General features: G+C 40.2%; 1 protein-coding gene across 2 annotated transcripts; it reads right to left on the bottom strand.

Annotated features, from left to right (window-relative positions):
• Positions 1-273: 273 nt before the first annotated feature.
• LOC131224748 (receptor-like protein EIX2) lies at positions 274-3858 on the bottom strand. 2 transcript variants are annotated; one of them, XM_058220075.1, is made up of 4 exons: positions 3574-3858; positions 1349-3534; positions 771-1253; positions 274-608 (listed from the first exon to the last, which is right to left on the bottom strand). In XM_058220075.1, the coding sequence occupies exons 1-4, from the start codon at positions 3828-3830 to the stop codon at positions 367-369; spliced, it is 3168 nt and encodes a 1055-aa protein (XP_058076058.1). In that variant the 5' UTR covers positions 3831-3858; the 3' UTR covers positions 274-366. The 2 variants fall into 2 exon arrangements, with proteins under 2 accessions (XP_058076058.1, XP_058076057.1); XM_058220074.1 differs by having other exon boundaries at positions 274-1253.
• Between the last annotated feature and the right edge of the window lie 10446 nt (positions 3859-14304).

Here is a 14304-nt window from a genome sequence, read left to right as displayed (position 1 = left end):
GACCATCGACCGATCTTACTAATCATATGTTTTTTTTGACAGGCGTGTGTTCTGATTAATGAGTAGAGCAGCTAACACGTATAAAATAGAAATATTTATTATTATTGTTATTATATTTTTGCAGAAAGGTGGGAGCACACCACCTATAATTTTATTGATACTTGACAATTATATACATAAAAGGGGAAAATACTGGCTAATTCCCTCCCTAAATTCTAGTTACTAAACTTTCTATTACAACTCTTATAAAAAGTACTAACCAAAAAAAAAAAAGAAAAAAAAGATCACCACTGTAAAGCTTTCATAACTAGGTAGCAAACAATTATTCATTATTCATGACCTTCGTTTGCAAGTAACTTCTTCAATCTAACATCTTGCAAAGCGACAGCTGTAAAGAAGTCTTTCTTTCATCTCATCAATGAAATGGTAATAGGCAATCCTCCAAGCTCTCTTTAGCACTAAAACGCCACAGAAGGCCGAAAATCCCACTGCAAATCCTGGTGTCAATGCAGAGTAAAACCAAACCATTTCATGCGCTCCATCATCTTTTTTTACATCACCACCAACCGGCATTGGTCTTTGAGAAGTCTCATCAGTATCACACTTATCTGAAAGAGGAGGTCCACAGAGATCATTGTTGCCCATATAAATAGAAGGATCTTGAAGTGTCTGGAGCTGATTTCCCGATGGAATTTTCCCCGACAAGTTGTTATTCGACAAGTTCAAGTAACTTAGAAAAGTTAATCTTGACATGCTTGTAGGAATTATACCTGAAAGCTGATTTTTGGAGAAATCAAGAGACTCTAGCAATGCCAAATTACCGATCTTGTCTGGGATCTTTCCGGTCAAATGGTTACCAGATAAGTTCAAGACACGCAATCCAAAAAGACTTGTGAGTTCTTCAGGGACCTCTCCAGATAAGTTATTACTTGAAAGGTCCATGCATGTAACCAGTGAAAGTGTTCTAGTGTATTCAAGCATTAGCCCCTTCATCGACACAACCAAGTTTTCCTCATAGTAAGATTTTGTTCCATTCACAGGAAAGTGGTCAGTATTCTGCTCAATCTTCATGGCCGTGAGATTTTGAAGAGTTTGAGGAATTGAACCGGATAAACAATTTTGTCCCACATCAAGGACCTGAAGCGAAGTTATGTTTAACAATTGTGGTGGTATGTTACCAGTAAACATATTGGATCGTAAACTCAAAATTCTTAAAACCAGAAAACTTTTGCCAATCCAAGTGGGAATATGACCTGAGAAAAAAAAATGTTACCAATAAACATATTGGATCATAAACTCAAAATTCTTAAAACCAGAAAACTTTTGCCAATCCAAGTGGGAATATGACCTGAAAAATTGTTCTGTCCAAGGTCAAGAGTCTCCAAAAGAGTACAATTCTTCAAAGATGAAAGGACTTTTCCTGAAAGGCTATTGTCGCTCAAGTGCATTGATTGAAGTTGATGTAACAGACCCAAAGATGTGGGAATTCTTCCTGATAAACGGTTCTTGCTCAAATCAAGTGCCCGGAGGTCTACACAGTCACCCAATCTTAGTGGGATGGTGCCACTTATATTGTTCTGGGAAAGATCAAGGATAAGAAGAGACTTCATTTTGCCTATGGATGAGGGAATTATGCCACTGATTTGGTTACCTCTGGCAGAAAAAACTTGTAAATTGTACATTGTGGATGTAAAATTGGGTGGGATTGGCCCGGAAAAGTGATTGTTGGAGAGATCAAGTACTACAACTCCATTCAATATGCAAGGTATGGGACCACTGAAATTGTTCAAACTCAAATCAATGTAGTTAGCAGGCAGCATTTTTAATGGGTTGGGCAATTGGCCAGAAATCTGGTTATTTGAAAGGTCCAGTGAAGAAAGTTGGGTTGTAAAATCCCAAAACCAGGTGGGGATGACGCCAGAGATGGTTGTGTTATAGAGATTCAACTCCTGTATGTATTTTTGTGTTCGTATCCAGGGAGGAAGACCTAAACAAGATGATCTTAGTGAAATTCTAGAAAGCTGAAATGGAGGGACCCAATCAGAGTGTATATCAAAAACCAAACAATTGAAAGACAAATCCAAGTAGTCCAACTTTTTGAGGTATTCAAAATGAGTTTCAGACACGTTTCCTGTCAAGGAGTTGTTAGAGAGGTCAAGCAAAGACAAGGTAGAAAGTTGTCCTAAAGTTGTTGGGATATTCTCATTCAACTGATTTCCATTGAGATCTAAAAATTGCAAGGAAGACAATCCTCCAACAGCTGGAGGGATACTCCCATTCAACTGATTACCACTGAGATCAAAAAATTGCAAGGAGGACAATCCTCCAAGGGCTGCAGGGATACTCCCAATCAACTGATTGCCACTGAAATCTAAAGATTGCAAGGAAGACAATCTTCCAAGAGCTGCTGGAATATTCCCATTCAACTGAATCCGTGAGAGATCTATAGATTGCAAGGAAGACAATCCTCCAAGAGCTGCTGGAATATTCCCATTCAACTGATTCCGTGAGAGATCTAAAGATTGCAATGAAGACAATCCTCCAAGAGCTGCAGGGATACTCCCATTCAACTGATTCCAACTGAGATCTAAAGATTGCAAGGAAGACAATCTTCCAAGAGATGCAGGGATTGGGCCCAGCATGCAACCTTTGAGAAAAAGGTTCTTTAGATTTTTTAGTTCATTGAACCATTCAGGAATGGGCGCATTCATTTGGCCTCCATACAAAGACAGGCTCTCTAAATTGACAAGCTTAGTTATAGCTCTTGGAATGCAACCTCTTATATTCTCACGGAATGAGAAAGAGAGAGACTTCAGTGATGTCATATTCCAAACAGAATTGGGGATTCCTCCATGCAGCTCACTGAAATATAGATGAAGTATCTTCAGTTTACTCCAACTGCCTTCAGGGAGTCGTGAACAATTAGGACAGAGAGATCCTCCCAGCTGCAACTCTTCCAAGTTGGGAAGTTGTGAAAATTGGTAAGGAACTGGACCATCAAAATTACTAAATGAGAGATATAAAGACACAAGGCTGCTGATGTTAGCTATCCACTTTGGAATTGTAGAGTTGAAGTGGTTTAAAGTGAGATCAAGGACACGGAGAGATGTGAAATTAACAGAAGCAAGAGTTGGAGAAATATATGAAAGATGACATTCGAATAAGCGTAGCTCAACGAGGGAAGGACACTTGTTCATTACGTGGACCCAATCATGGCTTGCCATGGAAAGGTTCACATAAGACAATTCGAGGTACTTTAGAGAAGTTAGGTTTGTCAACCACCACAGGTTTTTGGCACTCAGGGAGTCGGAGAAGGGATATGAAGAAAGCTGCAAGGAAATGAGTTTAGAGAGGTTTCCAAGCTGATGAGGGATTCTCCCACTGAACCCTGCTTCTGACAAGTTCAAATGCCTCAACTCTTTCATGGAGCCCAAAAACTGTGGAATTGGGATACCATGAAAAGCATTGTCGCTCAAGTCCAACAACTGAAGATGCTTCAGTTCAACCAAAGCTGGATCAATTCTGCCACTTAGACTCAAAGCTGGATGTAATCGGCCTCCGTCAACCCAATACCTGTCATTGTAAGTGTTGAGGTCGAGTTTAAGAACATACCCAGTTATGTTGTGGCAGGTAATTCCTCTCCATTTGCAGCAGTCTGAGGCTTCATCATCCCATGAAGAGAGAATATTGAAAGGATCGTTGAGAGCCTTTCGAAAAGTGGTGAGAGCTTTTCTCTCCCTGTCCAAGCAACCACTCACCTCCCAATATCTTCCGCAATATATTACAATATTTAAAAGAAAGAGGTAAAAAAGAAAGCCTCTTCTCTCCATTCCTTTTCTCTCTTTCTCTGATGTAGAAATGGAAGTAAAATAACTTCTTTGCTCATATCTTTCTCTGCCGTCCTTGATTTATAAGCTGCGAAGCCCAAATCCACCCATCATGCTAGTTAACCACCATTTCTCCAAACGCTGATCAAGCAATCCTAACCATCCACTTCAAATGGTTGAATAGTTTTAATGGTGGTGAACCATCAAAGGAGTGTATAGCTTTTCCGGATGCCGGAAGCGGATTGGCTGGTTTACCCCACACCAGCGATATAGCTGATGTATTGACGTCAGAGAGTTCTACGGGTCCCATCATGAGGTATGTGTTATATCCAAACCGTCCATCTAATTTTCGAGGTCTTCTTAAGGATTTACAATAAAAATAAGATAAATTTAAGTATCAAGTGGATCACACTGCAAAAAGCAGTTGGGGATTGAACGTCTACCATTGAAACCCTTTTGGGGTAACAGAAATTTTGGATCAATATAATTTTTGTTTTTCCTATTCATCCAGGTTTTTTTGAACTCATGAACAGATTGGATGGAAAATAAACGTTATGGTGGGCCTACGAATGTTTTAACGGTGAAAATCACTATCCTGCTGCTATTAGTGGTGTGGTCATTTTAGCTGTTGATATGATTCATTTTTTGGATCCCTAGCTAAAATGATCTCGAAAATTGAATGAACGGTGTTGATATGGTAATACATCATTGTGGAGCCCACGTAACTTTGATCTCCTTTGAACCGTTCGTACAACTCAGATATCGAGGAGTTGTATAGCGCTCGTCTTCGCACGACACGTACCCACATCAGCTATATGGGCTCAAAATTTATCTAAATACAAAACTGAGTGGGCCGTACGTTAGGAAAAAATGTGTGTAAGTAAATTCCTACCGTTGAAACTTACCTGGGTCCACCGTGATAAAGTTCATAAGGTCATTCCTACTAGGATAAACTGAAAATATAAAAACTAGCATGTTTCAACGGTGGAAGTCCAATGCTCTTTCGTGTGGCCCACTTGACTTTTGGATTCGCGTCGGTTTTGGGCCAATGTTCTAAAATGATCTAGAAAAACTGATGGAAAGGGTGGATTTCCAATAAACAACAAGGTGGGCCCCACCTAGGTTTCTTAATTAGGAAGAAATCAGCTTCCGCCGCTAACCCAGGCATCTGCGGAAGCGGATTGGCCGGTGTACACACACCACCAATCTGGGTAGTGTGTTGACGTGACCAAGTTCTATGGGTCCCATCATAGCGTATGTGTTATGTCCAAAACCATCTCTCCGTCTGGCCAGCTGGCTGTATGGTGTGGATACATAATACAACATCAAGATGGGCCCCACAGTAAGTAACCGACGGTAAGGGCGGCACCATCTTGGGTGAGGCTGGGGTCGAACCTACGTCTGCCCCTCTCTAGTCCTCAAAAGGAGGATATACACAGCCTCCTCATACCTTGTCTTTATAATTGGGTCCACCACTTTATGATCCAAACAGTTGATTTTCATGGTATGTCCCGCTAATTAGTGGACGGCCTTATTTTAATTAATTTCAGGTGATCTTCATGGTAGGGCCCTCTATGAAATAGATGTCCTCCAAAAGTGGCTTTAACGGGAGATTTGATGGGCCTGCTCCTCATCAGTTCTACATTAGAAATTATCCAGTGGTATGCATTAATCAGAAATTATACAGGTGGTATGCATTAATTTAAATAAATCTGACTAAGTTGTGCAGACCAATGTGACAAAGTTATTATCCCATGACTATATTGATTGAGCAATTTTAATCTTTGATTTGATTTGTGTGGGATCATTGGTTATTTTTCAGTTTTAACTTTTGAACGAGTGCCCGCCAGCTTGATATCCTGATGGTACCATGATTTTGATAGTTTAATTTAACTACTTGTTTGTCATGTAAGTATTTTCAAAGTAATTACTAAGTGTATCGCTTTATCAAACTCTGCCAGAGTATCAAAGTTTCAGGTGAATAGAAGGATGAATGAGCTGGCCTATCATGGATGAGAAATACCTCAACATCTTACCCACAAATATGTGTGGATTATTCATTTGCTAGCTAGTGGATGAATGGTTAAAAGGTAAGCGAAAAACAGTTCATACAATTCTAAGATTTCACATCTCTGTCATTGCTATGCTTGTGCCTTGGGTTGGGTTAGGTTGGTGCTCAACCTTAGCCTAACGTAATGTTCCTGTACCTCAACCCTACCCCGACCCAATGTTGGACGGATTTTGTGGCCTGCGGTGTGTTGAGGTGTTGACACAAGCAAAGTTCTATCAGCCCTACATGATGTATGTGTTATATCCACACCGTTCATCCATTTTTGGAAATTATTTTGTTAAATCAGTCTGAAAACAAAGCAGATCCAAAGCTAACGTAGACCGCCCCTCATAAAGCAGTTGGGACAGTCATGTTCCCACCATAATGTTTATTTCCTATCCATTCTGTTTATAAGGTCAAACAGAGCTGATGAAGAGAAAACACAAATATCATCTTCATCCAAAACATCAGTGGCCCTCAAAAAGCTTTTAATGGTAGGTGTTCAATCCCCAGTGCTTTTCATAGTATATGGTTCACTTGGAACTTTGGATCCAGTCATTTTTGTGATCATGCCCTAAAATAGTGGGGCCCACAGAACATTGCCAAGTCAGCACATCCTGAGTGTGCCATCAAGGCAATCCGCATCCGTAAAAGTTGGCAACGGGAGCGGATTAGGTGAGATCCCGACTCACCAAGTCAGTGCGGCCCTTACTATGGGCCCACCTTGATGCATGTAACTATATCCATACCATTCATTTATTATTATTATTATTATTTTAAAGATTATTTTGTAGCATGAACTCAAAAATGAAGTAGATCTAGTTCTAAGGTGGACCATACCTTAGGGAAACCGTGGTGATTGTCCATAAAGGGAGCAATTAAAGTTTTGGATTGAGCTGATATTTACTTTTTCCCTTTATGTTGGATTACCTTATCAACAGTTTGGATGGCAAATAAACATTATGAAAACATTGCAAAGGGTTTGATAAGTTTTTAATGGTAGGTTCTTTAATAACTAGTGTTTTATATGGTATGGTACACTTGAGTTTTGGATCCACTTCATTTTAGGGAATGGGCCCAAAAATGACCTGGAAAAACGGATTGATGGCATAGATTTAGAATACAAACATCAGGGTAGCCTCACGGCAAGGGTCACACTTTCGTTCGTGAGGGTGGGGGCATACCTAATCCGCTCTCGGTTGGTAACGGTCTCCACCTAAGCACCTAGGCTGATCACTATATGGTGGCCCATTTTTTATTTTTATTCTCATTTTAGGGCATAAGCCCAAAAATATGGATCTACCTCTTCTTCTTCTACTACTTTTTTTTTCCCTTTCCCTTCGGGAAGGCAACACGGCAAGTGTGTAGGGGTGTGTGGAAAAAAAAAAAATAAAGCATCTAGACCACACTACTACATTAGAATGGTATACCCACCGGTAAAAGCTTTCTTGAGGATAAAAAAGTTTTGGATCAAGCTGAAATTGGAGTTTTCCCTTTATGCAAGTATGTGTCAGCTAATCAACAGGTTGAATGTCAGATAAACATTACAGTGCACTATAAAATATTTTTAATGGCAGGAGTTCAATCCCACTTCTTCTGCTGGTGTGGTGCACTGATATCTGGATCTACCTTATTTATTGTTTTGGGGCTCATGACTTAAAATGAACAATCCCACTTCTTCTGGTGGTGTGGTGCACCTGATATCTGGATCTACCTTATTTATTGTTTTGGGGCTCATGACTTAAAATGAACTGGCAAAATGGATGAAACAGATACATCCTTGTGGGGCTCACAGAACTTTTCCAGCATCACATATATAGTGCCATGGCGTGCCCTACTCTACCAAATCCAAGTCGGACAAGGATTGCCTGTCAATTAGCAGATCAGGTGCGACCCTGCCTCACCCAAGACAGTGTACTTATTTTCCACTGAACCATTCAATAACTACTATTTTTCTGTAGTGTGGTGCACTTGAGATTTAGATGTGCCTAATTTTTGTGATCAAGTCTTAAAATAAACTATGAAACTGGGTTATAATTCCAAGTTTTGATAAACTTGTAAGATATGGAGATGACTCTTCCACTTTTTTTAATTATCCATTTTCCTGCATTAAAGAAAACAGTGGATCCTATATTTGTATTTTGTTAGGCATGCAGAACATTTTAAAATGACATAGTGTAAAACAAAAGAAACTTGGGGCGTGTAAAATTGGGAATGACTCAACTAGATACTAATTCTGAACATGGAGTGAATATGTACCTTCTTTTTAAATTTTTTTTTTTAAATTCTCATAAAAAAATTCACTCAAAAGATGAGAAAAATATCATGTTATAGGTTTTCATCAATTATTACTATAAGCCAATCCACTCCTGGAATTTGAAATCCTTTGTCAAATTTCAAAACTCACTAAATTCACCAAAATAATTTATAAGAGGTCCCAATGCTTTTTATATTTTACCACAATACTAGTTAACCACCATTTTCATCATATACCATCCAAACCTCCAAATTTTGAGTCCACCATCTCCGTTGCATTAATGTCCTGCACAAGTGGCTGTTAGGGGGAAGAGACGATATGCTCATCAGTTATGACACATCAGATGTACAAGACAACATACATTAATTCAAATAAAAGGGACTTAATTCTGCAGCCCAATGTGGCAAAATTATAATCCCAAGATCAGATTGTTTGGACAGTCCTGACCTTTGATGTCTAGACACTTGTTTTACGATTAGATTAAGACCACTTGTTTTTTTTTTTTCTAAAAATAAAAATAAATAAATAAATAAGTAAATATAAAAAATCCAATAAAAATGTATCCAGTAAGCATCACGGAAGGGATTGAAGTCATGGTCAGTATGTCTCTGGAGGGATGTGACTGAAAGGTTGTCTACATTGCACCCCGTGGAGGCAAGAACTGAAGTCCCGTCTTTACTCCAACGGAGGGATGTGACTATGATAGCTGTCTAAGGGCCTATTTGTTAACGCTGAATTTTTGCGTCTGTCTAAGGGCCTGTTGGTTAATGTTGAATTTTTGCACTTAACGCGGAATTATGAAAATGTTCCGTATTTAGTGGTGTTTGTTAATGCATCATGGTGAATGCGGAATGCGTGAATGCAGAATGCGCTTGGTGAATTTTTCATTAAGGGGCTGTTTGATTTTTAATTTCACTGGTAAATAAAGGAAATAAGTAATTATTACTTGTTTTCTCTAATTTTTTTCAAATTAAAATGTATTTTTTCTTATTTTGTTTTTTAAGGCGTGGATGATGTCAGGATTACACATGGGGTCCACATATCACAGGTGGGTTGCTACCCAAATGTGGGTTGACCATCCGTACCGGTAGAGTTGAAATTTGTATGATTGTACAGTACCCGGTTTTAATACCTCCTATCCAAACATTGATCTGTATAAGGTATTGTATACTATGCCAACCAATACCTCCAATCCAAACATTAATTAGTATTTGCTTGATTTGGATGTATTCTGAAAACCGTCCAATGCATACATGAACAGTACCCAAATACAATACAATACAATACTATACATGAATCCAAATAGGCCCTTAGGCAATTTTGGGGACGAAATTGTTTTTAAGGGGGGTAGATTGTAACGTCCTGGATTTTCAAAAACCCTTGAATTGTTTTTATATAATTAACTTAGATTATTACGTACTGACCATTAACACTCAATGTTAGTTTATACACAGGTGGTACCAGTAAAGAACCACACAAATTCGATTAATCAACCATAGGAAGCCAACGAATCTGGCCGATTACTTAAACACCGAGTTTAGCCACATGATTTGCTCACACAGATCCTAAATCTAGCCGACCTATCATTAATTAGTTAAGACAATTATAACTAAATAAAAACTTATTAAAATCTGAGATAACTAGTGGTCAAATCTTAATTAACAAGCCCAATTAATCCCGTATCCTTTTAACCCAAGAACCGACGGTTTATGGTGATTACAATTGAATCGTAATTTTCACTAGTTACGAATATGCCACATTATGAAGTTTCCTAATCCAAACCTTTATGATTGTGCATGAGAAATCTCGATACCCAATTTATTCTATAAATGCCTTGATTATCTAAACAAGCTTTAGACCGCTCGTTAGTGGCCCACTAAACCTAAAACTATACAATAATGTCCATCTCCCTGGGCTTGACGCCCATTGTTGAGGGTCAAATATTGCATATCAGACCCAGTTACTGCCTAGATTTACGAACATAGTACGATTTAACAGCCTGATTTAATCATGTTTGTGATGCAGGGCGTATTCACGAGCCTGGACTGGGAAAGGGTACTAAAAGCATGGATTTAACGATCTGAAAGCACCAGAGCATGGGACGGACCCTATGAGACCAAGATCGACAGATTTACACGGCAATGATCCAAGAAAATCGAGGAATTGAAGCTCAAGTGGCCTGAAAAGTTTTCAGAATGCAAGATCATAGGGTTCCCACCATCCGATCAGGATCGAATCTTCATATATGGCCTGAAGACCCTAAATAAACCGTACACGTCAAATTTCAATAGTTGGATCCCTATGGAAGTAGTCCAATGGTCAGATCAGCCCATGAATTACCGAGCTGAGGGCCACCTGATATTCACATATGCTTCAAATGTGGGCCTTACCCATTAAATGAGATGATAAAAGGGATGAGCGGATCTGATTTCCCGCAAACATCAAGGAAGACCCCGCTCCACGTGACAGCTGTACACAGCAAATGTACATGCACTGTGCACCGGATCAGCCGGCCTGGTCAAACCAACCGCGACCCGTCGCCCTCCCTCTTCTGCGGAAAAAACGGATAGCGTCTTTACGCTGTCCGTCCGTTTTTCGCTAATGGGCCCCACTCGTTATATGGATCGATGATCCGAACCGTTCACCGGACTCAGGACACAGCCAAGACCGACTCCTAGCTGTCCGTCTGGTCCCATGCATATACATATGCATAGATCTCTGTTTAAACGCAGGATGGACGGCTGGGTTACGCTCTCATGAGATACCGCACTTTGGATCGAAAACCAAGCAATCCCAAACGGTTTTTCGTCCTGAAAACAATGGACGGAGTGGATTCGACATTAGAATCCTAGTGTGGCCACAGTCACCACCGACTAAACAACGTCCGCGGCTCTGTTTCTGTCTGCTTAACAGAGGCTGCGGATGATCGTAGTGGGCCATCATCACGGACCAAATCATCAATCCGAGCCATCCATCATGTAGAGGGACTCAATATTGTCAGAACCATGCTGACCGTTTTCAGCCATACACGCATACATGTCCGCCACAACGATCACAAAAGGACCATTCGAATGCCGTTACAACAGGAATTCTTCCATGGGCAGCGTCAACGGAGGATCAAAACAGACCATGTTCGGTCGAAATTCTGAGGAGAAGCTGTTGGACGGCATGGATCTCTCAAATGATAGATAAAGTGGGCCCCACCAATCATTCTTACGCAGAAAGCCTCTTTGTTGCGTGATTCAGAGCCCGGTCCTGTTACAAACAGCCTGCGAAAGGCAGGACGGGCTCTACATACAGGAGTCTCCAGCTTCCGCAGCCGAGTCCTGCCAGGACTCCACCAATCTTTATTTTTCTCTCCTTTTATCTTTCTTCTCACCTCCCTGCTGTGGAGTCCTAGCAGGACTCGGTAGCGGAAGCTGGAGACTCCTGTATGTAGAGCCCGTCCTCCCTTTCGCAGGCTGTTTGTAACAGGACCGGGCTCTGAATCACGCAACAAAGAGGCTTTCTGCGTAAGAATGATTGGTGGGGCCCACTTTATCTATCATTTGAGAGATCCATGCCGTCCAACAGCTTCTCCTCAGAATTTCGACCGAACATGGTCTGTTTTGATCCTCCGTTGACGCTACCCATGGAAGAATTCCTGTTGTAACGGCATTCGAATGGTCCTTTTGTGATCGTTGTGGCGGACATGTATGCGTGTATGGCTGAAAACGGTCAGCATGGTTTTGACAATATTGAGTCCCTCTACATGATGGATGGCTCGGATTGATGATTTGGTCCGTGATGATGGCCTACTACGATCATCCGCAGCCTCTGTTACACAGACAGAAACAGAGCCGCGGACGTTGTTTAGTCGGTGGTGACTGTGGCCACACTAGGATTCTAATGTCGAATCCACTCCGTCCATTGTTTTCAGGACGAAAAACTGTCTGGGATTGCTCGGTTTTCGATCCAAAGTGTGGTATCTCATGAGAGCGTAACCCAGCCGTCCATCCTGCGTTTAAACAGAGATCTATGCATATGTCTATGCATGAGACCAGACGGACAGCTAGGAGTCGGTCTTGGCTGTGTCCTGAGTCTGGTGAACGGTTCGGATCATCGATCCATATAACGAGTGGGGCCCATTAGCGAAAAACAGACGGACAGCGTAAAGACGCTGTCCATTTTTTCCGCAGAAGAGGGAGGGCGACGGGTCGCGGTTGGTTTGACCAGGCCAGCTGATCCGGTGCACAGCGCATGTACATTTGCTGTGTACAGCTGTCACGTGGAGCGGGGTCTTCCTTGATGTTTGCGGGAAATCAGATCCGCTCATCCCTTTTATCATCTCATTTAATGGATAAGGCCCACATTTGAAGCATATGTGAATATCAGGTGGCCCTCAGCTCGGTAATTCATGGGCTGATCTGACCATTGGACTACTTCCATAGGGATCCAACTATTGAAATTTGACGTGTACGGTTTATTTAGGGTCTTCAGGCCATATATGAAGATTCGATCTTGATCGGATGGTGGGAACCCTATGATCTTGCATTCTGGAAACTTTTCAGGCCACTTGAGCTTCAATTCCTCGATTTTCTTGGATCCCTGGCTTGTAAATCTGTCGATCTTGGTCTCATAGGGTCCGTCCCATGCTCTGGTGCTTTCAGATCGTTAAATCCATGCTTTTAGTACCCTTTCCTAGTCCGTGAATACACCCCGCATCACAAACATGATTAAATCAGTCATTAAACGGTATTATGTTCGTAAATCTAGGCAGTAACTGGGTCTGATATGCAATATTTGACCCTCAACACAACCCCCTACCAGCATTTTGCTAGTCCCGAGCAAAGTATGCAAAAAATAAGTTGAGAAATACAGAACAATTTTTATGAACTCAAGCGATTTTTTTATTTTAAAAAAAAAACAGTCTAGATTCGAAAATTCTAAGATGCATGAATGTTGGATATTACTTCCTCCTAGAATCAAGTGCACAATAAATTTCATAATCAACTTTAAAGTATTTATGCATTAATTAGAATAATTCTAAACAATGAGTATCATGAGTGTATAATAAAATCTCGACTTATCGTCATTAAGAAATCCAATGGATAATTTTTATGATAACATTGATAATCAAAACAGTATTTAGGACACTCAAAACTTAAACCAGAATTTGCCTTTTAGTTCTTTTTTTTTTTTTTTTTTTTTTTTTTTTATCGAGGGAGAGGAGAATTGAATCCACACCTATAGGGAGCAAACCTATGGTGAAAATTATTCGCCTAACCTTTTCCAAAGGTATCTCTCTCTCCCTTTTGTTTTTTTTTTTTTTTTCATAACGGGCAAATTTTCCAAGCTGGTTCCTTACATGCTTAGTGATTACCAAGTTAACCCTTTAATATCAGACTGAAATCTTAATGTGAAAGCGAGATGTGACATGTGAACTCATAACTCAATCAATGTTTAAAACTTCCAATTATAGATTAATACTTCAAACTTAACTGTGAAATCTAATATAATAGATAACTGAATCTAAAAGTCATAAATTACCAACTTCACTTATCTTGTAATTTTAAATCCAAGATGGTTATCAAAATCACTTCAAATTCAACAAAATGTCAGAAAATTTTTAAAATTTTCACAACTTTTGTACAAGACCAAGAAAATGCTAATTAGGTGACCTAATCTCCCACCCCAACCTAAAGTCTACATTGTCCTCAATGTAAAAGAAATAAGCATGCGATGCACATGGGACAAAAAGTAAATGAGAAGTGATGGAAAGATAATACCTGGATGAAAGAATCAAGAGGCTTTTCAAAGATTTCTACGTAAGAGCGGTCAGCACAAGAGAGAAACCAGCAGAAGTAAAATAAAATAACAAAAATACAATCCTACCTATACCACTTTCGTAGGTGCTCTCGATTGCATTTAGCGTATGCAACAAGCCTTTAAACCCCTAGGTTACCCCTAGTGGACGAGTTGTAGTCTCGTGAGGGTTTGCAGTAATGTTACCCACAAACATTGAACTGACTAATGAAAAAAAAAATGACATAAAATGAAGAACTGGGTTGCCTCCCAGGAGCGCTAAATTTACCGTCTTCAGCCAGACAAATAAAGCAACTACCCTAGTCCTAAGAAAACAGGAAACTTACCTATACCTCCATCAGACTAGGAGGTTAATCCTGGTAAAC

Source organism: Magnolia sinica, chromosome 14 (genome assembly GCF_029962835.1).
Source record: "Magnolia sinica isolate HGM2019 chromosome 14, MsV1, whole genome shotgun sequence".
In the NCBI taxonomy this organism is placed as follows: Eukaryota; Viridiplantae; Streptophyta; class Magnoliopsida; order Magnoliales; family Magnoliaceae; genus Magnolia; species Magnolia sinica.
Note: the sequence above shows the minus strand (reverse complement) of the source record. Positions and strands in the feature narration are given on the sequence as shown.

Excerpts from the sequence above, each read along its gene's own strand:
- LOC131224748 (XM_058220074.1), bottom strand. The coding sequence starts at position 3,830 with ATGGAGAGAAGAGGCTTTCTTTTTTACCTCTTTCTTTTAAATATTGTA. Across the intron at positions 3,535-3,573 it reads CTCAACACTTACAATGACAG|TCTAAGTGGCAGAATTGATC; the intron begins GTATTGGGTTGA and ends TCCAGCTTTGAG. Across the intron at positions 1,254-1,348 it reads TGGACAGAACAATTTTTCAG|GTCATATTCCCACTTGGATT; the intron begins GTCATATTCCCA and ends TTTTTTTCTCAG.